The sequence below is a fragment of the Bombina bombina genome, chromosome 2 (genome assembly GCF_027579735.1).
Source record: "Bombina bombina isolate aBomBom1 chromosome 2, aBomBom1.pri, whole genome shotgun sequence".
Taxonomy (NCBI): domain Eukaryota; kingdom Metazoa; phylum Chordata; class Amphibia; order Anura; family Bombinatoridae; genus Bombina; species Bombina bombina.
In genome coordinates, this window is record NC_069500.1 from 561,735,863 (window position 1) to 561,761,128 (window position 25,266).

General features: G+C 40.2%; 1 protein-coding gene across 1 annotated transcript in view; it reads right to left on the minus strand.

Annotated features, from left to right (window-relative positions):
* The window catches only part of DAPK1 (death associated protein kinase 1), a 492,700-nt gene that overhangs the window by 187,873 nt on the left and 279,561 nt on the right, over window positions 1-25,266 (minus strand). The window contains 5 exon segments of the mRNA XM_053702428.1: window positions 821-866; window positions 8,995-9,147; window positions 15,517-15,543; window positions 15,620-15,668; window positions 23,904-24,033. Coding sequence (XP_053558403.1) covers window positions 821-866; window positions 8,995-9,147; window positions 15,517-15,543; window positions 15,620-15,668; window positions 23,904-24,033 — 405 coding nt within the window.

Here is a 25,266-nt window from a genome sequence, read left to right on the forward strand (position 1 = left end):
ACTGACCTTTGAGCTTCATTTAACAAACAAACCTGTTTTCTGACTGAAATATAAAAAGCTTTATCGAAGTGTAGAAAATTCAGTGGAGGCCACTGCTCACATTAACGCCACATGATATATATATATATATATATATATATCGTTTTAACTTTTGGATACATATTAAAAGCTACGTTTTATTATGAACAGTGAGTGCCTTTTTTTCTTCTGGATTAATATATATATATATACACATACATACACTGACACATGTATGGATAAGGCAGGATCTAGGTAACCAACATATTTACCTTGTAATCTAATGCAAAAATGACATGCTCTAAATCTAAATCATCATTTTTGCATTACAGATTCAAGCTATGTGTTTAAGCCCTGCCATGTTCTGCAGAGTGTTAAATACATCTAGTGTCAATATATAATGAAAAATAAAATAATCGTATGATTTAGAACGTGCAATTGTTGCATTTAATGACCTTTCTGTAAAAAAAAAAGATATATTATCTAATTTGGAGTGCAAAAGCAGCATGGTGAAAATTATAAAATAAAATAAAAAAAGCACATTTTTTTTTGCATGAGATCTAATCATCATTAAGTTTTAAAGCTACACCTATAATGAAAATGTAGACTCTGCTATTTAGATCAGTAGCCACTGCAGTATATGACAAGCTTTATATAGCAAATGGTTGGATGTCAGGTCTAGCTGACACACTACTGTAGGTAGACAGCAATTGAGTAACCAAAGCAAATAAATAGCTCTCCAGATTTTATTTATACATAAACAATATTAAAGCAACAATTCAAAATAGATATAAAACAGTACCTTTATCCAAGGGTGACGCAAGCTGTCATGAATGGTCATCCTCTTCCTTTTAGGAAAGAATGAGAAAAATAAAATAGCCTGGGTACACATTGTGCATGTACAGTGCAGACAGTTTTATCCCACAATCTCCTAGTCACGTGAGCAGCCACTGAATCTCCAGACATGGTCTTCATCCAGTTACTTATAAGTACAGCACTTTTCTACAAGTCAATTGTCTCAGTCTGCTGTCACAAACCTTTATCATTTGCAGTGCATTTATGGATGGATATTACTGAACCACTTTCCAAATATATCAAAACAATAAAAAAATGCTCTAGAGAATTTAATGCCTTTTTAATGTATTTTGAAATCCTTTTACATAATTATAACATTAGTATATGAACAAAACATAGCATTTGGATTTTGTTTTAAATAAAATAATTTACAGTTATTAGAACCACAAAATACCAAGCCCCTAACATCCTATATAAACATTGTGCGATACCCGATAACACAGCTAGCGTATAGCTGAGAAACACGTAGCATCAAGTATTACTCAGCTGTAGAAGACCCTGTGAATGAACTGGTATTGTTACTGAGTGAGGGATTGATAACCACAAAGATCTAGAAGTGCTGCTTATACATACAATATGGTCTGCAGTGTTTTTCTTTTTTTCTACTAGATCCTATACAAACCGGAGGAGATGCAGACCTAAGAGTCCTACTCTGATGCAGTTTCTTTAGACACAGATTTGAACAAACTAAATTAACTGCAAATATTGACAACTACTATCTCCTTTATTGACATATTTTGTGTAGTCTTATGTAACTGTAGAATTACAAAGTCTAAACTTGTACAAAAATCAAAGTATGATAAGCAGGATCCACCTCCTATATTTCTGTTCTTTATTCTGTTTTATTTATCTGTATCATTTCAGTGCTCACGTACATCTATTCTTCTACCCAGTGTTACGGATTTTGGCAGCTATTTACAATTAAATGGCCAAAAAAAGAATAATAATATTAAAATTATATATATTTTTTTTATGGATGCTCAATAAGTAAGTGAAATTTTGCGCACACAAGCAAATGAAAAAATGTTTTTATTTTGCAGAAAACAATTTATGTAAGAACTTACCTGATAAATTAATTTCTTTCATATTAGCAAGAGTCCATGAGCTAGTGACGTATGGGATATACATTCCTACCAGGAGGGGCAAAGTTTCCCAAACCTCAAAATGCCTATAAATACACCCCTCACCACACCCACAATTCAGTTGAACGAATAGCCAAGAAGTGGGCTGATAAGAAAGGAGCGAAAGCATCAAAATAAGGAATTGGAATAATTGTGCTTTATACAAAAAAATCATAACCACCACAAAAAAGGATGGGCCTCATGGACTCTTGCTAATATGAAAGAAATTAATTTATCAGGTAAGTTCTTACGTAAATTATGTTTTCTTTCATGTAATTAGCAAGAGTCCATGAGCTAGTGACGCATGGGATAATAAATACCCAAGATGTGGAACTTCCACGCAAGAGTCACTAGAGAGGGAGGGATAAAATAAAGACAGCCAATTCCGCTGAAAAATAATAATCCACAACCCAAAACAAAAGTTTTAATCTCAATAATGAAAAAAACTGAAATTATAAGCAGAAGAATCAAACTGAAACAGCTGCCTGAAGTACTTTTCTACCAAAAACTGCTTCAGAAGAAGAAAACACATCAAAATGGTAGAATTTAGTAAAAGTATGCAAAGAAGACCAAGTTGCTGCTTTGCAAATCTGATCAACAGAAGCTTCATTCCTAAACGCCCAGGAATTAGAAAGAAAAGACCTAGTAGAATAAGCCGTAATTCTTTGAGGCGGGATTTACCCGACTCTACATAAGCATGATGAATCAAAGACTTTAACCAAGACGCCAAAGAAATGGCGGAGGCCTTCTGACCTTTTCTGGACCCAGAAAAGATAACAAATAGACTAGAAGTCTTTCTAAAATCTTTAGTAGCTTCAACATAATATTTCAAAGCTCTTACTACATCCAAAGAATGTAAAGATCTCTCCTTTGAATTCTTAGGATTAGGACACAATGAAGGAACAACAATTTCTCTACTAATGTTGTTAGAATTCACAACCTTAGGTAAAAATTTAAATGAAGTCCGCAACACTGCCTTATCCTGATGAAAAATCAGAAAAGGAGATTCACAAGAAAGAGCAGATAACTCACTTCTAGCAGAAGAGATGGCCAAAAGGAACAGAACTTTCCAAGAAAGTAATTTAATGTCCAGAGAATGCATAGGTTCAAACGGAGGAGCTTGTAAAGCCCTCAGAACCAAATTAAGACTCCAAGGAGGAGAGATTGACTTAATGACAGGTTTGATACGAACCAAAGCCTGTACAAAACAATAAATATCTGGAAGATTAGCAATCTTTCTATGAAAAAGAACAGAAAGAGCAGAGATTTGTCCTTTCAAAGAACTTTCAGACAAACCTTTATCCAAACCATCCTGAAGAAACTGTAAAATCCTAGGAATTCTAAAAGAATGCCAGGAAAATTTATGAGAAGAACACCAAGAAATGTAAGTCTTCCAGACTCGATAATAAATCCTCCTAGACACAGATTTACGAGCCTGTAACATAGTATTAATTACTGAGTCAGAGAAACCTCTATGACTAAGAATCAAGCGTTCAATTTCCATACCTTCAAATTTAAGGATTTGAGATCCTGATGGAAAAAAGGGCCTTGAGATAGAAGGTCTGGTCTTAACGGAAGAGTCCAAGGTTGGCAACTGGCCATCCGAATGAGATCCGCATACCAAAACCTGTGAGGCCATGCTGGAGCCACCAGCAGTACAAACGAACGTTCCATTAGAATTTTGAAAATCACTTTTGGAAGAAGAACTAGAGGCGGAAAGATATAGGCAGGATGATAATTCCAAGGAAGCGACAACGCGTCCACTACCTCCGCCTGAGGATCCCTGGATCTGGACAGATACCTGGGAAGTTTCTTGTTTAGATGAGAGGCCATCTGATCTATTTCTGGAAGTCCCCAGATTTGAACAATCTGAAGAAAAACCTCTGGGTGAAGGGACCATTCGCCCGGATGTAACGTCTGGCGACTGAGATAATCCGCTTCCCAATTGTCTACACCTGGGATGTGAACCGCAGAAATTAGACAAGAGCTGGATTCCGCCCATACAGTATCCGAGATACTTCTTTCATAGCCTGAGGACTGTGAGTCCCACCCTGATGATTGACATATGCCACGGTTGTGACATTGTCTGTCTGAAAACAAATAAATGATTCTCTCTTCAGAAGAGGCCAGAATTGAAGAGCTCTGAAAATCGCACGGAGTTCCAAAATGTTGATTGGTAATCTCACCTCCTGAGATTCCCAAACCCCCTGCGCTGTCAGAGATCCCCATACAGCCCCCCAACCTGACAGACTCGCATCTGTTGAGATCACAGTCCAGGTTGGACGAACAAAAGAAGCCCCTTGGACTAAACAATGGTGATCTATCCAGCACGTCAGAGAGTGTTGTACATTGGGATTTAAGGATATTAATTGTGATATCTTTGTATAATCCCTGCACCATTGGTTCAGCATACAAAGCTGAAGAGGTCGCATGTGAAAACGAGCAAAGGGGATCGCGTCCGATGCAGCAGTCATGAGACCTAGAATTTCCATGCATAAAGCTACCGAAGGGAATGATTGAGACTGAAGGTTTCGACAGGCTGAAACCAATTTCAGACGTCTCTTTTCTGTTAGAGACAAGGTCATGGACACTGAATCTATTTGAAAACCCAAAAAGGTTACCCGAGTCTGAGGAATCAACGAACTCTTTGATAAATTGATCCTCCAACCATGTCTTTGAAGAAACGACACAAGTTGATTCGTATGAGATTCTGCAGAATGTGAAGACTGAGCAAGTACCAAGATATCGTCCAAATAAGGAAATACCGCAATACCCTGTTCTCTGATTACAGAGAGAAGGGCACTGAGAACCTTTGAAAAGATCCTTGGAGCTGTTGCTAGGCCAAACGGAAGGGCCACAAACTGGTAATGCTCGTCTAGAAAAGAGAATCTCAGAAACTGAAAGTGGTCTGGATGAATCGGAATATGAAGATATGCATCCTGTAAATCTATTGTGGACATATAATGCCCTTGCTGAACAAAAGGCAGAATAGTCCTTATAGTTACCATTTTGAATGTTGGTATCCTTACATAACGATTCAATATCTTTAGATCCAGAACTGGTCTGAAGGAATTCTCCTTCTTTGGTACAATGAATAGATTTGAGTAAAACCCCAGACCCTGTTCCAGAACTGGAACTGGCACAATTACTCCAGCCAACTCTAGATCTGAAACACATTTCAGAAATGCCTGAGCCTTCACTGGGTTTATTGGAATACGAGAGAGAAAAAATCTCTTCGCAGGCGGCCTTACCTTGAAACCTATTCTGTACCCTTGTGAAACAATGTTCTGAATCCAAAGACTTTGAATCGAATTGATCCAAATGTCTTTGAAAAATCGTAACCTGCCCCCTACCAGCTGTGCTGGAGTGAGGGCCGCACCTTCATGTGGACTTGGGAGCTGGTTTTGACTTTCTAATAGGCTTGGATTTATTCCAGACTGGAGAAGTTTTCCAAACAGAAACCGTTCCTTTAGGGGAAGGGTCAGGCTTCTGTTCCTTATTCTGGCGAAAGGAACGAAAACGATTAGCAGCCCTATATTTACCTTTAGATTTTTTGTCCTGAGGCAAAAAAGTTCCTTTCCCCCCAGTAACAGTTGAAATAATAGAATCCAACTGGGAACCAAATAATTTATTACCTTGGAAAGAAAGAGAAAGCAAAGTTGACTTAGAAGACATATCTGCATTCCAAGTTTTAAGCCATAAAGCTCTTCTAGCTAAAATAGCTAGAGACATATACCTGACATCAACTCTAATGATATCAAAGATGGCATCACAAATAAAGTTATTAGCATGTTGAAGAAGTTTAACAATGCTGTGAGTATTATGGTCTGATACTTGTTGTGCTAAAGCCTCCAACCAAAAAGTGGAAGCGGCAGCAACATCAGCCAAAGAAATAGCAGGCCTAAGAAGATTACCTGAACAAAAATAAGCTTTCCTTAGAAAGGAATCAATCTTCCTATCTAAAGGATCCTTAAAGGAAGTACTATCTGCCGTAGGAATAGTAGTACGTTTAGCAAGAGTAGAGATAGCCCCATCAACTTTAGGGATTTAGTCCCAAAACTCTAATCTGTCAGATGGCACAGGATACAATTTCTTAAACCTTTGAGAAGGAGTAAATGAAGTACCAAGATTATTCCATTCCCTAGAAATTACTTCAGAAATAGCATCAGGGACAGGAAAAGCTTCTGGAATAACTATAAATTCGGTTTTCAAACCTCCTAAACGCTTAGTAGATTTAGTATCAAGAGGACTAGATTCCTCCATCTCTAATGCGATTAAAACTTCTTTAAGTAAAGAGCGAATAAATTCCATTTTAAATAAATATGAAGATTTATCAGTGTCAATATCTGAGACAGAATCCTCTGAACCAGAAAAATCCTCATCAGAAACAGACAAATCAGAATGATGACGGTCATTTAAAAATTCATCTGAAAAATGAGAAGTTTTAAAAGACCTTTTACATTTACTGGAAGGGGGAATAACAGACATAGCCTTCCTAATAGATTTAGAAACAAATTATTTTATATTAACAGGAACATCCTGAGTATTAGATGTTGAGAGAACAGCAACAGGTGGAAATACTATCTGCATTAGCAAGTTTATCATGACATTCATCACAAACTACAGCCGGAGGAACAGTTACCACAAGTTTACAACAAATGTACTTAACTTTGGTAGAAACAGCATCAGGCAGCGTCTTTCCAGAAGTAGATTCTGATCCAGGGTCAATTTGAGACATCTTGCAATATGTAAAAGAAAAACAACATATAAAACAAAATGTATCAAATTCCTTAAATGACAGTTTCAGGAATGGGAAAAAATGCCAATGAACAAGCCTCTAGCAACCAGAAGCAATGAAAAATGGGACTGAAATAATGTGAAAAAAAGGTGGAGACAAGAATGACGCCCACATTTTTTAGTGCAAAAAAAGACGCCCACATTATTGGCGCCTTAAATCTTTTGGCGCCAAGAATGACACCACATCCGGTTACGCCAACATTTTTGGCGCAAAACGTAAAAAAAATGATGCAAACACGAACAACTTCCGGCGTCAAGTATGACGCCGGAAATGACAAAAAAAATTTGCGCCAAAAAAGTCCGCGCCAAGAATGACGCAATAAATTGAAGCATTTTCAGCCCCCGCGAGCCTAACAGCCCACAGGGAAAAAGTCAATTGAAACAATTTTAAGGAAAGAAAAAAATTGATTATTCATATGCATTATCCCAAATAATGAAACTGACTGTCTGAAATAAGGAATATTGATCATCCTGAATCATGGCAAATATAAGTTTAAAGACATATATTTAGAACTTTATATAAAAGTGCCCAACCATAGCTTAGAGTGTCACAAAAAATAAGACTTACTTACCCCAGGACACTCATCTACATATAGTAGATAGCCAAACCAGTACTGAAACGAGAATAAGTAGAGGTAATGGTATATATGAGTATATCGTCGATCTGAAAAGGGAGGTAAGAGATGAATCTCTACGACCGGTAACAGAGAACCTATGAAATAGATCCTGTAGAAGGAGACCATTGAATTCAAATATGTAATACTCTCTTCACATCCCTCTGACATTCACTGCACTCTGAGAGGAAAACCGGGCTTCAGCCTGCTGCAAAGCGCATATCAACGTAGAATCTAGCACAAACTTACTTCCCCACCTCCACGGGAGGCAAAGTTTGTAAAACTGAATTGTGGGTGTGGTGAGGGGTGTATTTATAGGCATTTTGAGGTTTGGGAAACTTTGCCCCTCCTGGTAGGAATGCATATCCCATACGTCACTAGCTCATGGACTCTTGCTAATTACATGAAAGAAATTCAGATCCGGAATGTTAGTGATATTTTGGATGAAGTTTAATTCATTAGTTGTAATGAAGATGGGCTATACTCGTGCAAATGCTCCGATACTTAAACCGATACCTTCAGATCTTCATCACGAGGGTGGTTTCCGGAATTGCTCTCCACCAATCATTTCCGGAAGTGCCAATCAGTGGATTAAGTTAATTCCTATGAACACTCATCCTACAATTATAGGACTAGATTTCGATTACATTTGATTGGTAACCTTTACCAATACTCTGTTGACATTTCCAACTCCATAGACTTTAATGGAGTTGGACATGTAATGAGAGCATTGGTAAAGCTTACCAGTCAAATGTAATCTAGCTCATAGTGTTGTTCCCCATGATTAAACAGTGCACTGTTATATTTTTTACTGTATTGCACTTTTGGTTGGTTGTGATTTTACATTTGTTATTTATTATTGTTATTAATATATTTTATTGTAATATTTTTATTTATTAACATGTTCTGTGAAATTTCTTTGAGTTGTTACAACTTTGTGACAACAAGCAAATAAAACTGTTTTATTATTTCATAATGTCTTTTGAGTTACAGTTCTTCATAATTATAAAGAAACTATCTTAAATCATTAGTCTGAATTGTGCTTGGGAAACTGTCACATGACATTTAAAAAATAAGTATCAGTGATTGGTATCAGCGAGTATTTGAAAAAAAAAGTATTGGTACTTGGTCTTAAAAAAAATGGTATCGGTGCAACCCTAGCTATGACTTACTTTTTAATATAGATAAGAAATTAAAAATACCCGCATTCCGCTGCCCACTTCATAAGTTAATTTTTCTGTGCGCTAAAGGTTTGAACTGTACTCCAATCAGCGCTCTAGCTACAACAAAAGTGCCATATAGGGAGAGAACTGATTGGACAGCAACTGTTAGCTCACAGAAAATGACTTTTAAAGTGGGTGGCGAACGGCAGGGAATTTGAATTTCATTTCTATATTTAAAATTAAGTTATAGTGCAACTTCATTACAACTGATGAAATAAACTCCATCTAAAATATCACTAACATTCCGGACCTGTTTTTAAACAGGGGAGAGTTTACAATCACTTTAAGTAAATTTAATTTTGCAAACACAAACAAATTAAAAATGCTCCTATTTTGCAGAAAACAATTTCTGGTTTAGAAACTCACTTTGGGTCCTTGACAAGAAGCCTTCTTATGAAATCTTTGGCCAGATCACTTGTGTTACTGAAAAATTCCTCTTCAAATTCATAACTCACAGCAGAAATATTAGCCAAGGTCTCTTGCTTTGTTTCTCCAAGAAATGGTGATGCACCACTCAATCTTAAGATAAACAACAATTACGTGTAAGATATTCTAGCTAAAATAAATATATCAGAGAGAGGTTAAAAAAAATCATGTTTCCGTGTGCTATTTTGCTAAAGGCCATTTCAAAAAACAAAATTTATGCTTACCTGATAAATTTATTTCTCTTGTGGTGTATCCAGTCCACGGGTTCATCCATTACTTGTGGGATATTCTCCTTCCTAACAGGAAGCTGCAAGAGGACACCCACAGCAGAGCTGTCTATATAGCTCCTCCCCTAGCTGCCACCCCCAGTCATTCGACCAAAGACAAGCAAGAAAAAAGGAGAAACTATAGGGTGCAGTGGTGACTGTAGTTAAAAATAAAAAACACCTGCCTTAAAATGACAGGGCGGGCCATGGACTGGATACACCACAAGAGAAATAAATTTATCAGGTAAGCATAAATTTTGTTTTCTCTTGTAAAGGTGTATCCAGTCCACGGGTTCATCCATTACTTATAGGATACCAATACCAAAGCTTTAGGACACGGATGAAGGGAGGGACAAGGCAGGAACTTAAACGGAGGGCACCACTGCCTGTAAGACCTTTCTCCCAAAAATAGCCTCCGAAGAAGCAAAAGTATCGAATTTGTAGAATTTAGAAAAAGTATGAAGCGAAGACCAAGTCACCGCCTTACAAATCTGTTCAACAGAGGCCTCATTTTTAAAAGCCCATGTGGAAGCCACCGCTCTAGTGGAATGAGCTGTAATTCTTTAGGAGGCTGCTGGCCAGCAGTCTCATAAGCTAAGCGGATTATGCTTCTCAGCCAAAAAGAAAGAGAAGTTGCCGAAGCCTTTTGGCCTCTCCTCTGTCCAGAGTAGACAACAAACAAAGCAGATGTTTGACGAAAATCCTTCGCAGCTTGTAAATAAAACTTCAAAGCATGAACCACATCAAGATTGTGTAAAAGACGTTCCTTCTTTGAGGAAGGATTAGGACATAATGAAGGAACAACAATCTCCTGATTGATATTCTTATTAGATACTACCTTAGGAAGAAACCCAGGTTTGGTACGCAAAACTACCTCATCTGCATGGAAAATCAGATAAGGGAAATCACACTGTAAAGCAGATATCTCCGAAACTCTTCGAGCCGAGGAGATAGCTACTAAAAACAGAACTTTCCAAGATAAAAGTTTAATATCTATGGAATGCAAAGGTTCAAACAGAACCCCTTGAAGAACTTTAAGAACTAAATTTAAACTCCATGGCGGAGCAACAGGTTTAAACACAGGCTTGATTCTAACTAAAGCCTGACAAAGGTCTGAACGTCTGGAACCTCAGCCAGACGTTTGTGCAAAAGAATAGACAGAGCAGAAATCTGTCCCTTTAAGGAACTAGCAGACAATCCTTTCTCCAATCCCTCTTGGAGAAAAGATAAGATTCTAGGAATCCTGACTTTACTCCATGAGTAACCCTTGGATTCACACCAATGAAGATATTTACACCATATCTTATGATAGATTTTCCTGGTCACAGGCTTTCGAGCCTGAATTAAGGTATCAATGACCAACTCGGAAAAACCACGCTTTGATAGAATCAAGCGTTCAATCTCTAAGCAGTCAGACGCAGAGAATTTAGATTTGGATGTTTGAAAGGACCTTGAAGTAGAAGGTCCTGCCTTAGCGGCAGAGTCCATGGTGGAAAGGATGACATGTCCACCAGATCTGCATACCACGTCCTGCGTGGCCACGCAGGAGCTATCAAAATCACTGAAGCTCTCTCCTGCTTGATCTTGGCAATCAGACAAGGGAGCAGAGGAAATGGTGGAAACACATAAGCCAGGCTGAAGGACCAGGGCGCTGCTAGAGCATCTATCAGCGCTGCCTTGGGATCCCTGGACCTGGACCCGTAACGAGGAAGCTTGGCGTTCTGACGAGACGCCATGAGATCCAGTTCTGGTTTGCCCCATAGTTGAACCAACTGGGCAAATACCTCCGGATGGAGCTCCCACTCCCCAGGATGAAAAGTCTGCCGACTTAGGAAATCCGCCTCCCAGTTCTCTACACCTGGGATATGGATAGCTTAGAGATGGCAAGAGTGAGCCTCTGCCCATAGAATTATCTTTGAAACCTCCAACATTGCCAGGGGGCTCCTTGTACCCCCCTGATGGTTGATATAGGCTACAGTCGTGATGTTGTCCGACTGAAATCTGATGAACCTGACCGCAGCTAGCTGAGGCCAAGCCTGAAGAGCATTGAATATCGCTCTTAGTTCCAGAATGTTTATCGGAAAGAGGGCTTCCTCCTGAGTCCATGAACCCTGAGCCTTCAGGGAGTCCCAGACTGCGCCCCAGCCCAGAAGGCTGGCATCTGTCGTCACTATAGTCCATTCTGGCCTGCGGAAACTCATTCCCCTAGACAGATGGACCCGAGATAGCCACTAGAGAAGAGAATCCCTTGTCTCTTGATCCAGATTTAGCAGAGGGGACAAATCTGTGTAATCCCCATTCCACTGATTGAGCATGCAAAGTTGCAGTGGTCTGAGATGTAGGCGGGCAAACGGAACTATGTCCATTGCCGCTACCATTAGGCCGATTACTTCCATACACTGAGCCACTGACGGCTGAGAAGTGGAATAAAGAGCACGGCAGGAAGTTAGAAGCTTTGACAACCTGACCTCTGTCAGAAAAATCTTCATTTCTACTGAATCTATCAGAGTTCCTAGGAAGGAAACTCTTGTGAGAGGGGGGAGAGAACTCTTTCCTTCGTTCACCTTCCACCAGTGAGACCTTAGGAATGCCAGAACAATGTCCGTATGGGACTTGGCGAGTTGAAAATTCGACGCCTGTATCAGAATGTCGTCTAGGTAAGGAGCCACCACTATGCCTCGTGGCCTTAGAACCGCCAGTAGGGACCCTAGAACCTTCGTAAAGATTCTTGGTGCCGTGGCTAACCCGAAGGGAAGAGCCACAAACTGGTAATGCCTGTCTAGGAAGGCAAACCTGAGAAACTGATGAACTCTGTGTATCGGAATGTGGAGATAAGCATCCTTTAAGTCCACGGTAGTCATATATTGACCCTCTAGGATCATAGGTAGGATGGTTCGAATAGTCTCCATCTTGAAGGATGGGACCCTGAGAAATTTGTTTAGGATCTTGAGATCCAAGATTGGTCTGAAAGTTCCCTCTTTTTTGGGAACTATAAACAGATTTGAATAGAATCCCTGCCCCTGTTCCTCCCTTGGAACTTGGTGGATCACTCCCATAACCAGAAGGTCTTTAACGCAACGTAAGAATGCCGCTCTCTTTATCTGGTTTGCAGATAATTGTGAGAGATGAAATCTCCCCTTTGGAGATGAGGCTTTGAAATCCAGAAGATATCCCTGGGAAACAATCTCCAGAGCCCAGGGATCCTGGACGTCTCTTGCCCAAGCCTGGGCAAAGAGAGAAAGTCTGCCCCCAACTAGATCCGGTTCCGGATCGGGGGCTACTCCTTCATGCTGTCTTAGAGGCAGCAGCAGGTTTTTTGCCCTGCTTTCCCTTGTTCCAAGCCTGGTTAGGTCTCCAGACTGGCTTGGACTGGGCAAAATTTGCTTCTTGTTTTGCAGTAGAGGAAGTTGAAGCTGCGCCACTCTTGAAGATTCGAAAGGAACGAAAATTAGTCTGTTTGGTCCTTAATTTGTTGGACCTATCCTGGGGAAGGGCGTGGCCTTTTCCTCCAGTAATATCAGAAATTATCTCCTTCAATCCAGGCCCGAATAGGGTCTGCCCTTTGAAGGGGATGTTGAGAAGCTTAGACTTTGAAGTAACGTCAGCTGACCAGGATTTAAGCCATAGCGCCCTACGTGCCTGAATGGCAAAACCTGAATTCTTAGCCGTTAGTTTTGTCAAATGAAAAACGGCGTCAGAAATAAATGAATTGGCTAACTTAAGAGCTTTAAGCCTGTCTAGGATATCATCCAACGTGGTCTCCACCTGTAGAGCCTCTGCAAGAGACTTGAACCAGAAAGCTGCTGCAGCAGTGACTGGGGCAATGCATGCAAGAGGCTGGAGAATAAAACCTTGTTGTATAAAGATTTTCTTAAGGAAACCCTCTAATTTTTTTATCCATTGGATCTAGGAAAGCACAACTGTCCTCGACGGGGATAGTTGTACGCTTAGCTAGGGTAGAGACTGCTCCCTCCACCTTAGGGACAGTCTGCCACGAGTCCCGTGTAGCGGCATCTATGGGAAACATCTTTTTAAAAGCAGGAGGGGGAGAGAACGCTACACCTGGTCTTTCCCATTCCTTCGTAATAATTTCTGAAAACCTCTTAGGGATTGGAAAAACATCAGTGTAAACAGACACTGCAAAGTATTTGTCCATTTTACACAATTTCTCTGGGACTACAATGGTGTCACAGTCATCCAGAGTCGCTAAAACCTCCCTGAGCAACACGCGGAGGTGTTCAAGCTTACATTTAAATGCTGTCATTTCAGAGTCAGACTGAAGTAACGCCTTCCCTGAATCAGAAATGTCACCCACAGATAGAAGCTCTCCTGCTTCGGCTTCTGTACATTGTGAGGGTATATCAGACATAGCTACTAAAGCGTCAGAAAGCTCTGTATTTGTTCTACCCCCAGAGCTGTCTCACTCTCCTTGTAACCCTGGCAGTTTGGACAATACTTCTGTGAGGGTATGATTCATAACTGCCGCCATGTCTTGTAAGGTAAATGCATTGGACGCGCCAGATGTACTTGGCGTCACTTGCGCAGGAGATATAGGTTCTGACACATTGGGAGAGCTAGGTGGTTTAACCTCCCTTTTGTCAGTCTGAGAAACCTCTGGTGATAAATCTTTAAAAGCCATAATATGGTCTTTATAACTTATAGAAAGGTCAGTGCATTTGGTACACATTCTAAGAGGGGGTTCCACAATGGCTTCTAAACATAATGAACAAGGAGTTTCCTCAATGTCAGACATGTTTAACAGACTAGTAATGAGACCAGCAAGCTTGGAAAACACTTTAATAAATGTGAAAAAGCAATTAAACAAAAACGGTACTGTACCTTTAAGAGAAATAAACTACCACAAACTGCAAAACAGTGTTAAAAAGTAGTAAACTCTATGAATTTTTTACAGTGTGTATAAGAGACTAAAGCAGCATTGCACCCACTTGCAAATGGATGATTAACCCCTTAGGCCCCAAACCAGATTAGAAAAACGGTAAAACCGTTAAAAAACAGTCAAACACACTGCAACAGCGCTGCTGTGGATCCTACCTGCCCTTAAACACAATTTTTGCAGGAAAAAAACCCTCTATAGTGGTCCTAGATGCCAGAGGACTCCTTTAGGGAAGCTGGATGTCTCAGTCTGGATATCAACTGCGCATAAAGTGCGCGAAAATAGGCCCCTCCCACCATGCACTCAATGTCAGAGGGCCTTAAAAAAGTACTCCTACGTTTTTACACTAAGTAATATGAGAGTTAACATTAATATTACCCTTATCTTGTAAGCATGATCCCAGTCGCTGTTAAATCACTGTATCAGGCTTACCTCAAATATACCAGGCACTGTCAGCATTTTCTAGACCTTATCTCTCTAGAAAAAAATATACTGAACATACCTCAAAGCAGGTGATCTGCAAATCGTCCCCCCAACTGAAGTTTTCTTTCCATACTCTTCAGTTATGTGTGAGAACAGCAATGGACCTTAGTTACAAACCGCTAAGATCATCAACCTCCAGGAAGATTTTTCTTCCAATTTCTGCCTGAGAGTAAAACAGTACAACGCGGGTACCGTTTAAAAATAACAAACTCTTGATTGAAGGTAAAAACTACACTAAGTCACCACATATCTCTTGATACTTCCTTTCTTGTCGAGAGCTGCAAGAGAATGACTGGGGGTGGCAGTTAGGGGAGGAGCTATATAGACAGCTCTGCTGTGGGTGTCCTCTTGCAGCTTCCTGTTGGGAAGGAGAATATCCCACAAGTAATAGATGAACCCGTGGACTGGATACACCTTTACAAGAGAAATAAGAACTGGAAAAACAAATTGATATTCGACATATACTTTGGTGGGACATGGTGCCTAGATGTGTAGTTTGCTCTAAAGGGCCCATATAATAACATGTTTTAAAATGTTCTCTGTGTCATATGTCCATTTGTGTCATATATATATGTCATTACTTTTAGATGGGAGGAAAGAGGCACATGCCCAAACACTGCACGGAATCTCCCTATTTTTATGGAATGTCTATAAATCAAGTATGTTAACAGCTTTTGTTTCCATTACTCTCCATTTCTCATTGTGCTTTACATCTGATTAATTGTCTTTGTCCTGATTCTCTGTAACGGTGTTCATTTTCTAGGTTTGTTTTTTAGGATCATAAATATGAACATGTGCAAACATTTATATTATACTTACAGAATATATGTAATGACACCAATGCTCCTTAAAAAAAAAAAAAAAAAATTAGAACATTTAAGTACTTAAGGCAACAGATTGAAAAAAATGATCTCCAACTTACCACATATCAGACTCAAGGCCGAGTGGTTCATAGTTTACAATTTCAGGAGCTGAAATGGAGGAATAAGAATATTGTTAATCCAGAAAAAAAAAACTGTGTAAGATTGTAAAAGTTGTTACTTTGGTCTGGGATATTTTGACTAAAAGACTGCCCTACTATGCCATAATTTAATAAAACAGGGCTCTTTACCAGGTAAATTTAAAAGGACAGACTACTAGAAAATGTTTATTGCTGGGGCAAATTAGATGACTGGCCATTACTTGCTAGGAGTGGCCTTTTTTCTATTTCAACTTGGTATGACCATCTTGCCTCTCAAAGGGGTGATTTGAATGTAACTGATATTGCTCAAAAATGGGCGAGCTTAATTCAGGTTCTTGCTATTCAATTGGATCATGTAAAACGATCCTTAACCGTGGCTGCCCATACTACATTATCTGCAAATTGGAGAGAGTCTCATTTAAAACTTATATATCGTACATACTATACCCCTGAGAAAGGGTTTAAATGGCATAACCTTCAATTTAATAAATGCCCAAAATGTGCTCTGCCAGCAGCAGATTTAATCCATATGGTTCGGTCATGCCCTAAGATCAACCAATTTTGGAAGAAAATAGAGTTCTGGGCCACTAATACCCTTAAAATTAAATTTAACCAACTATCGTTACAAAGAATAACTTTCTTGGTAGAGGGAGCCCAGATACTAGAGGATAATGAAATTCTTAATTTAATAATCCTGGCCTCTAGTAATTTAATTTTTAAGAAATGGAGGGAAAGAAATATTCCTAGTATTACTGATATCAAAAATAATCTTAAAAAACAATGCATTATCGAACAGTTGGATACTGAACTAAACACAGGACATGACAAAAGTCTATTTTTCAGAAATATTCTCGCCTCAGGAAATAGATGATCTGATATACCCCTTCAGGAACTCTGAAATGGTTTTACTAGGTATTTGGTGACTTTATCAATTCCTTAGTTAATTCCCCCCCCCCTTATTTCTCCCCTCTTGGTTTTCCCCTTGGGAAGGGGGTTTCTGGGCTCTACAAGAGTATAATGGACGAGGGCAGGCAGGTACTGTGAAATCAACAGTGGAGCTGTGTCTCCAGATTAATATTGGTTTTCTGTTTATCCCTGGTTGGACTAATCCACATGATTAGTATGTTTATTGTTATTGCTTTCCTTACCAAAATGAATAAAAATAAATATAAAATTTTTTTATTGTTTAAAAAACATAGATAATCCCTTTATTACCCATTCCCCAGTTTTACAGAACCAATACGGTAATATGAATATATTTTTTTCTTTCAAAAGAGCTTTATTGAATATTTTGCAAATGTTACACGCTATTCAATGTTTTCTGTTTACATGAGTTATTCAAATTATCGTCACGCAGTGCCTTATTTAATAAACTACTTGCATACCTAACACTTCAGCTAAACTTGTAAAGTTATTGTCCAAATGTGTGTATAGCACCCAATGGTGCCACATGTAGTTTTTTTAATTAACATGTGGTGAAAAATGCAAGGAAAAATATAAATTCAAAACAGTTCTTGCTGCTAACATTAGTGTAAAAATACTTAAGTGAACGCAACGCACCTCTCTCCCCAATTTGCTGTCCTCGTAGAAAAATTTGGGGTTTAACCCCTATGCTGATGAGCTAACTATTTCCCCCTCCAACCCCTAGCCTGAATGCGCTTTGCATTCCTTCCATTGTGCTAGTATGAGTTTGTGTGTATCTAATGAGTCGTTCTGCATGTGGTGGTACCTTTCCAGGTGTAGTAGAGTATCAACCTGCCGCTGCCACTCTTCTACTGTTGGGACAACCCTGGTCTTCCAATGTTTTGGGATCAACATCTTAGCTCCATTTAGCATGACTAACCTTAGAGCCCTACTTGCCTTGCTTTTGAGTATAGGTAATGAAAGAAATGAGTGTCCCGGGGCTATTAGGTAACGATTTCCCAGTTGCTATCCTAATATAATTCAGGATCTCCGTGCAGTACATATCCAGACCGGGACAATCCCACCAGACATGAGTAAGGGTGCCTTCACCCCCGCACTCTCTCCTGCACCTCCCCGAGGCTGATTTGTAATTATGTTGTAGCCTGCTGGGGGTGAGGTACCACCTAGATAAGAATATGTAGCTGGATTATTGTACCCTAGTTGAAACCGATGACCTTTTTGTGATCTGAAATACTGTCAGACATTCTTGTAAGTCTATGTCAGTATGTAGTTCCTTTTCCCATGCTTTGGTGTATGAGGGCAGCAGTTGTGCATCCTCCGTCAGTAGCAGTTTATATAAAAAGGAGATTGCATGAGCTGTTGGTGTCTCTCGCAAACAGACTGTCTCAAAGGGGGTTGTCTGTCTTGTAAAGTTATGTTCATGCTTGTGTGTCATTAAGAAGTGGCTAAGCTGTGAGTGTGTGAGCCAGTTCATGTTGATGTCGGGCACATTCTCCTTGATTTGCAGTTTGCTCCCTTCAACCAAAGCTGAAAGTGTCCATTCCTTAAAGGCTGTATTTTGGTTTAAATTTGTCTCTATATGGTTCCAAGGTACAGCAGGATTCTGGCGTGTGGGTGTCAATGGGGAGAAGCAGGAAGATCTATTCATTGAAGTGTTTATGATTCTGTCCCAGGTGACAAAGAAATCTATAAACAGCGAGTATGCAGATGCGGCCACTGGTCTATCCTTCCCTAGCAACCACGCCATTGTTCTGGCATTCCCTGTGCCTAGTATGGTACAGTTCAGCTGCACCCACTTTTTATTGTGGTCATTGCAGCACCAATCTAATAGTTTATGCATGGTGATAGCCAGTTTGTATACATGTATATTAGGTATCCCAAGTCCTCCCCTATCCCTGGGCAGGTAGAGTGTCTAACACCTCCCCAAATATATTGTTCTATAATGCTTTGTATTTTATGTAGATAATTTGACGGTAAAGGTGTGGGTGTGGTCTGTAATAGGTATAAAATACGTTCATCTTTATCACGCTAACCCGGCCTAACTACGAAATCCGTTTATTTTTCCAATTGGACAGATCAGCTATGAGGTTGTTCTCCAGCCTTTTGTAATTGGCCTGGAATACCTCCTGTTGATCCGGGGATAGATACATACCCAGATATTTCATATATTTTTTGACAGATTTAATTGGAAGTTTGAAACTTTGAAAGTCGACAAGGTTCTGGTCAGTGAGGTGTCAATGTTTGTTAATGTGAGCATGATGTAATCTGCATATAATGCTAACTTGTATTCAAAAGTTGCGGTGATGATCCCTTTTATTTGGTTTTAATTCCGAATTTTTGGGGCTAAAGCCTCAATGGTGATCTCAAAAAAGAATGGGAGAAAGAGGGCAGCCCTGTCTCGTGTCATTTCTGATATTGAGGCTATCTGAGAGTAGTCCGTTCACCTTAACTCACGCTGTAGGGTTCTGGTACAGAGTGAGAATTAAGTTTATAAAGATATTACTAAACTTCATCTTATGTAAAACAGATTTCAGGAATTGCCAATGTACCCTGTTGAACGCTTTTTCAGCGTCTGTAGAGACCAGGGCCATGGGTATATTGTTTAAATGGGCATGTGACATTAATTGGAAAGTCTTTAGAGTATTGTCCCGAGCTTCCCATCCAGGGACAAAACCCACCTGGTTCGAGTATCAGTCTAGGGAGGAATTTATTGACTGGTGGCTAAAATTTTTGAGAATATTTTGATGTCCGAATTTAAGAGTGAAATGGGTCTATAATTTTCTGGCCTGTCTGGGTTCTTGCCTTGTTTGGGGAGCACAGTGATATGCGCTTCTAGCATTCGATCAGGGAATCCTTTCTCTTTGAGCAAAAAATTAAATAAGGAAGTTAGGTGGCCCACATATGATGCAAATATGTCTTGCATCAGGGCCTGGGCTCTTGCCATTGGCCATGTTTTTAATGGCTGTCTTGATTTCTTCAGGTGTTATTGGTGAGTCAAGATAGTCGGTGTCAACCTGGTCTAGTGTGCATAGTTGTACGTCAGAAAAACTATCAATATCATTTTGTCTGCAGTAATTTTGGATGTTGTACAATGCCTCGTAGCATTGCCTTAATGTCTCAGCAATATGTATGCTGTCTTTATGTGTTCGGTCTGAGTCCAAAATTGAGTGAATGTGAGTGTCTAATTGTTTTCGCTTGAGGGTTTTAGCAAGCGAGGACCCGGTCTTATCATTTATGTCAAAGTACCTTTGTTGTAGTCTAGCTGCTTTTCGCTGGTATTCCCTGATCAAGTGGTTGTTAAGCTCGTGTTTGGCATTGGTCAGTCGTTCTAGTGCGTCAGTGGAGTCAGGGTTCTTTTTGAGTTCCGTCTCCCAATATCCAATTTGAGCGGTAGTTGAATTCACGAATTGCCTATTTTTAGTTTCTCTTGCCTTGTGTTTAATGAATTCCCCTCTCAGCACACATTTATGGGCTTCCCATATAGTAGATGGCAACACGTTGCCTATGAGGTTTTCTCTAAAATAGTGTCCTATTGCAATATCAATCTCTGGTTTAATCAGCTGATTATCTAACGTTTTCGTCTAATCTACACAGGAATGGTTTTATGGGGGTGTTTGCCCATCTGATTGTGCACTGGACTGGGGCGTGATCTGACCAGGTGGTTGGTAGTATGGTGGAGTCCTCTATCATTGCTAGCCTTATCTGGTCTGTAATGAGATAGTCTATTCTGGTGTAAATGTGGTGTGGGTGAGAATAGAACTGTTTGTTGTTCCTGATTTGGCAGGTATACATTTACCAGTGTTGCATAAGAGTTGAAAAGTAGACCTATAACCACTAAGTATGAGCCATTAGGGTCTTTGATGACATTTGTTGGACGAAAGTGTATGGTGTTTCGTAAAAAGATGCCCACCCCGCCCCCTTCTTTGAACCTCCCGACGCTAAGAATGTAGTCTTGTACCGATTGTTAATGAATTTGGGTTCTCTATCCCTTTTAAAAAGTGCCTCTCTTGTATGTATAGAATGTCTCCTGAATCTTTATACAGCTGATTGAAGGCGATTAATCACTTTTCTGGACTATTAAGCCCTTTTGCATTGAGTGTTATCAACTTAAGGGGCCTCAGGGACATGGGTTCCACATTATGCTGAATTTTGTGCTGGGGTAGGGGACGCTGATGCCACGGGTGGAATGCCCACTGTGCATCAATAGGGTGCCAGAGTGGCAGGACAGATCCTTAGCTCTAATGGTATGCAGTAGCGTGTCTAGTTGTTTAGTTGTGTGTAAAGTGTGACTAAGAGAGAGGTACGTGCTACGTAAAAAGCGTATAGGAGCAGCAAATGCAAACAATAATATACAACAACCAGATAAATTGAAAAGTCACAATCTATAATTAACTGTTATATACTGAGTATCAGCAAAAAGTACTAAATCAATAAACAGTAAAAAGTGTGGTACAATACAATACAATGAGGGCAGTATCCCCATCCCCAAACCCAACATGAGAAAAGAGATTAAGATATAAAGCATACGACCTGTAGCCAAAGATGTATTGAAAGAGTCCCCTCAAGTGTTGGCCATTAGCAATCAGTCACTGTGCAGGTCAGTGACCATGCTGTCCTTTGTAGATCCTGCTCCAGGTTGAGGATTTTTGTCCACTGTGTCAGTAGTCCCTTTTGAAGGTGGACGCGGTCTGTGTCCCAAATGCTGTGGAACTATATCCGCCTGCCTTGTAGGGTCTGGCAGGTGTACAGCAATCTGTAGAGCTTCGCAAAAGTGGGGTAAATCCTTTGTAGACTTGAAAACAGCTGGACTAACTGGAAATCCCCATCTATAGGCAATCTTCTGTTCCCGTAAGGTGTTTGTGATGTAGTTGAGGTCGCTTCTCTTTTGGAGAGTGGTCGGGCTGAGATCTGTGAAGATTTGTATGCGGTTTCCCGCGTGTATCATGTCATGCCTCTGCGTGGCATGCCTCAGGATTTCCTCTTTGTCCTTGAAGTGGAGTAATTTAATTATTACGTCCCTTGGGGGAGCCTTGGGTGGGGGTTTCGCACTTAGGAGCATATGTATCAAGCTCCGTATGGAACGTATGGAGCAGTTATGAAGCAGCGGTCACAAAGACTGCTGCTCCATAACCTGTCCGCCTGCTCTGAGCAGGCGGACACACATCGCCGGAAATCAACCCGATCGAGTATGATCGGGTTGATTGACACCCCCCTGCTGGCGGCCCATTGGCCGCGAGTCTGCAGGGGGCGGCGTTGCACCAGCAGCTCTTGTGAGCTGGTGGTGCAATGCTGAATATGGTGATCGTACTGCTCGCCGTATTCAGCGATGTCTGTCAGACCTGATCCGCACTGTTGGATCAGGTCCGACAGACATTGATAACTAGAGGCCTTAGTGCGAGATGGGCTCTTTCAAATATCAGCTCTGGTGCGCTATTATCCCCCTTGACTGTCCTGAATAAATCTTGGAGGAATCCTTCTAGTGCAGCTGGTAGAAAAGACTCCGGAATACCCGGATCCTTAGATTATTCATTCTGCCCCTATTGTCTAAGTCCTCAACTTTCTCTAGAAGGTGGTGTATGGTCTCTACTTGATTATAGGCTAGCCGTGACATACTGTATGTTGAATGTCGGGGTCCATTATATTGTGACTTTCTTCTAAGTTAGTGACTCTTCGCGTCACTCGTGACTGATCTTTCTTCAGGTCTCCATACCAGTTCTTGACTTCCATCACTATTTCTTTGAGGTCATTTTTAGTGCAGAGCAGCAATAGATCTTCTTTAGAGAGGCCTGAAGTAATAGAGATTTTAGAAGATGGTTCTCTGAGGGTATCTAGTTGTGTATCGCTATTTGGTACAGCAGGGTGAGTGTCTGATGTTGAATCAAGTGGATTTAGGAATTGTTGCAGCATCTTGGAACGTGGGGTATTATCCAGTTTGTTAAGTTTGTGTCCTGGCATGGTTTATGTGCCTCACGGATTGAGAGGGGTATAGGTAGCTCTATGTTTATAGGGGAGCAGAGGCTGTTAATGCCGTGTGTCAGAGGGGATTGTTGCAGGGTAGGTTAGTGGCAGATTGAGTGTAAAGAGAGTATAATTGTTGCACTTTGTCCCTAACGTGCAATCTGCCCACTGCAGGCAGGTATTTCAGTTGGCCCGTGTGTACTATGGGCCTATGATTGGCTGGCCAGTAGTTTTTCTCGCCCAATTCTAAAGTCCTACAGTACAAGACTATGGTGCAGCTCTCCTGCCTATTGTATCTAATGCGATTACTATTTGCTTATTGCCCTTCTCTGGTGCAGCTGAGTTGTGGTGCATAGGCCACTAAATTTGAAAAAATCCCCCCCTGCGCTTGTGTGAAGGTACTGCTGTCAAGTGGATCCCCTCTGTGGATGATACGGGGCCCTCAGGTGCTAGAGCTGCTAACAAGTGTAAGGCTGGGTGGCTTTGATGGTACTTGTGCTCTGTTTCTTACCCCGCTGACTTGGGAGCCAGTTCGTGTCCTGGGGTCACGTGTCTTCAACTGCACGGCTCAATTAGCTGTCTCCCTCCTGCTGTGGGTGTCTGAGCTGGATCAGTCCTTGTGTGTGCTAATGCAGGATATCCCTGCCGTGTTATGTCGCCTTACTCCATCCGTGAGCGCAGCTATGCACCAGCTGAGGCCATTTGTCTTGTAGCAGTTGTGACGTTCGGTCTTTACTCCGCTTGCCTGCAGCGGATTCTGCCCAAACCTGTTCAGCCACAGTCCGTGGGGGTGCAGAGTATTAGGGGACTCTGTTGGGTGCGAATAGCATAGGTGTAGCTGGCTTATTAAGTGGGTTTGGGGAGTACGGGCCTAAGAGCTATCTGCTTACACAGCCATCTTCCAGACCGGCTAAGCTCCGCCCCCATATTAATATATTTTTACCTCTGTGATTATCATGTATCTAAGCCTTTGCAGACTGCCCCCTTATCTCAGTTATTTTGACAGATTTGCCTTTTAGTCTGAAACATAAATAACTCCACGGGAGTGAGCACAATGTTCTATATATGGCACACAAGAACCAGTCTAGCTGTAAAAAACTGTAAAAATAAACTGAGATAAGAGGTGGCCTTCAAGGGTTTAGAAATTAGCATATGAGCCTACCTAGGTTTAGCTTTCAACAAAGAATATCAAGAGAACAAAGCAAATGTGATGATAAAAGTAAATTGGAAAGTTGTTTAAAATTGCATGCCCTATACGAATAATGAAAGTTTAATTTTTGACTAGACTGTCCCTTTAAGTCAATACAACTTTATTTTAGCCATAAATGAATGCATAGTTATAAAAACAATCAAGCATGCCTACCGACAAACTCCGGAGTTCCAAAGATGTTTTTGAATTCATTTCCAGAGTCTATTCTGTGAGCAAGGCCAAAATCTATAATCTTTATTCGAGGCTTGGGTGTATTCCGGTCTAGAAGCATAATATTTTCAGGCTAAGAAGTAAAAAAAAAAACATTAAGTATAACATATGAACAGTAATCATATTAGAAATAATTAGTAATGTACAATTATTTATATTATTGCCAGTTGGTGTTAAGTAGCATCTACCAAAACTTTTTTCAGAACTACTCATATTTCTCTTTATTCTGATCATATCCTGTAGCTTAATTCAACTTATAGTCAGATATAAAGTATTTATTCGCAGTGAGAAAGAGGCAGAAAGTACCTCTAAAAATGAATGAAACAAACTAGGTATGAGTCACTTATAAAGATATTAAAATAGTCTCTATATGTTATTGACCAGAATAGTAAGAAACTGATTGAATGTACTGCCACATATGCAGTACTGCTGGGCCAGTAGCACAACAAATAATAAATAAGTATTTCAGAGTCCCAACTAGTATTGCCACTTTGGCCATGTTTTCCTGGACTCTTGACTGAGCAGGGTGTGCAGAGAGGAACATGAATAGTGCTGTTCAGTATTACTATTTGTGTGCTGTCCAAGGTTGAAATTCATGTTCCTACCTGCACACCCTGCAGCATGTATAACTCATAAGTGTCCAGGAAAACATGGCTAAAGTGGCAACTGTAGTCACAACCCATGCATTTTTATTGTTTGTGGTGGTACTGGCCTAACAGTACTGAATATGAAGAAACAAATTTACTGTACGGTCACATATTCAGTACTGTTGGGCCAGTACCACAACAAACAATAAAAAGGCATGAGTTGGGACTCTGTAGTTAAACTGATCTAGAAAATAAGTATTCAGTCACAATAGTGCTTAAAAATAGCCCTTTAAGGAAGCAAAGATCACAATTGTAAAACTTTTATAAACTTATCCAAAACAGTCAAAGTGGCTGATTTGCACAAATGCATATGGAGGCTTTACTATATTTGGTCAAACTGTTACTTTAGCATGTGGACAAACTAGCTAGCTGCCCGTCTAGCTTGCTGTTTAAAACCATTTAAGGAAGCAGGGTTATTGGACAGTAGACACATAACAATGCATGGGATTATTATTGCATATATTACAGATCTTTTGCAGTTTGTATTTAGACATATCTTTTTATAGATGTCTTTATATTTGAAAAATAAATTTCCTCAGCTCACCAGAGTGTTCTGTAAAAAGTAATATTTCAGTTACTGCCCAGCTGCAGATTTAAAAAAAAAAAAAAAGGAAGAAATGAACTGCAGTCAATCAGCATCATCAGTGCTGAGGTCATGA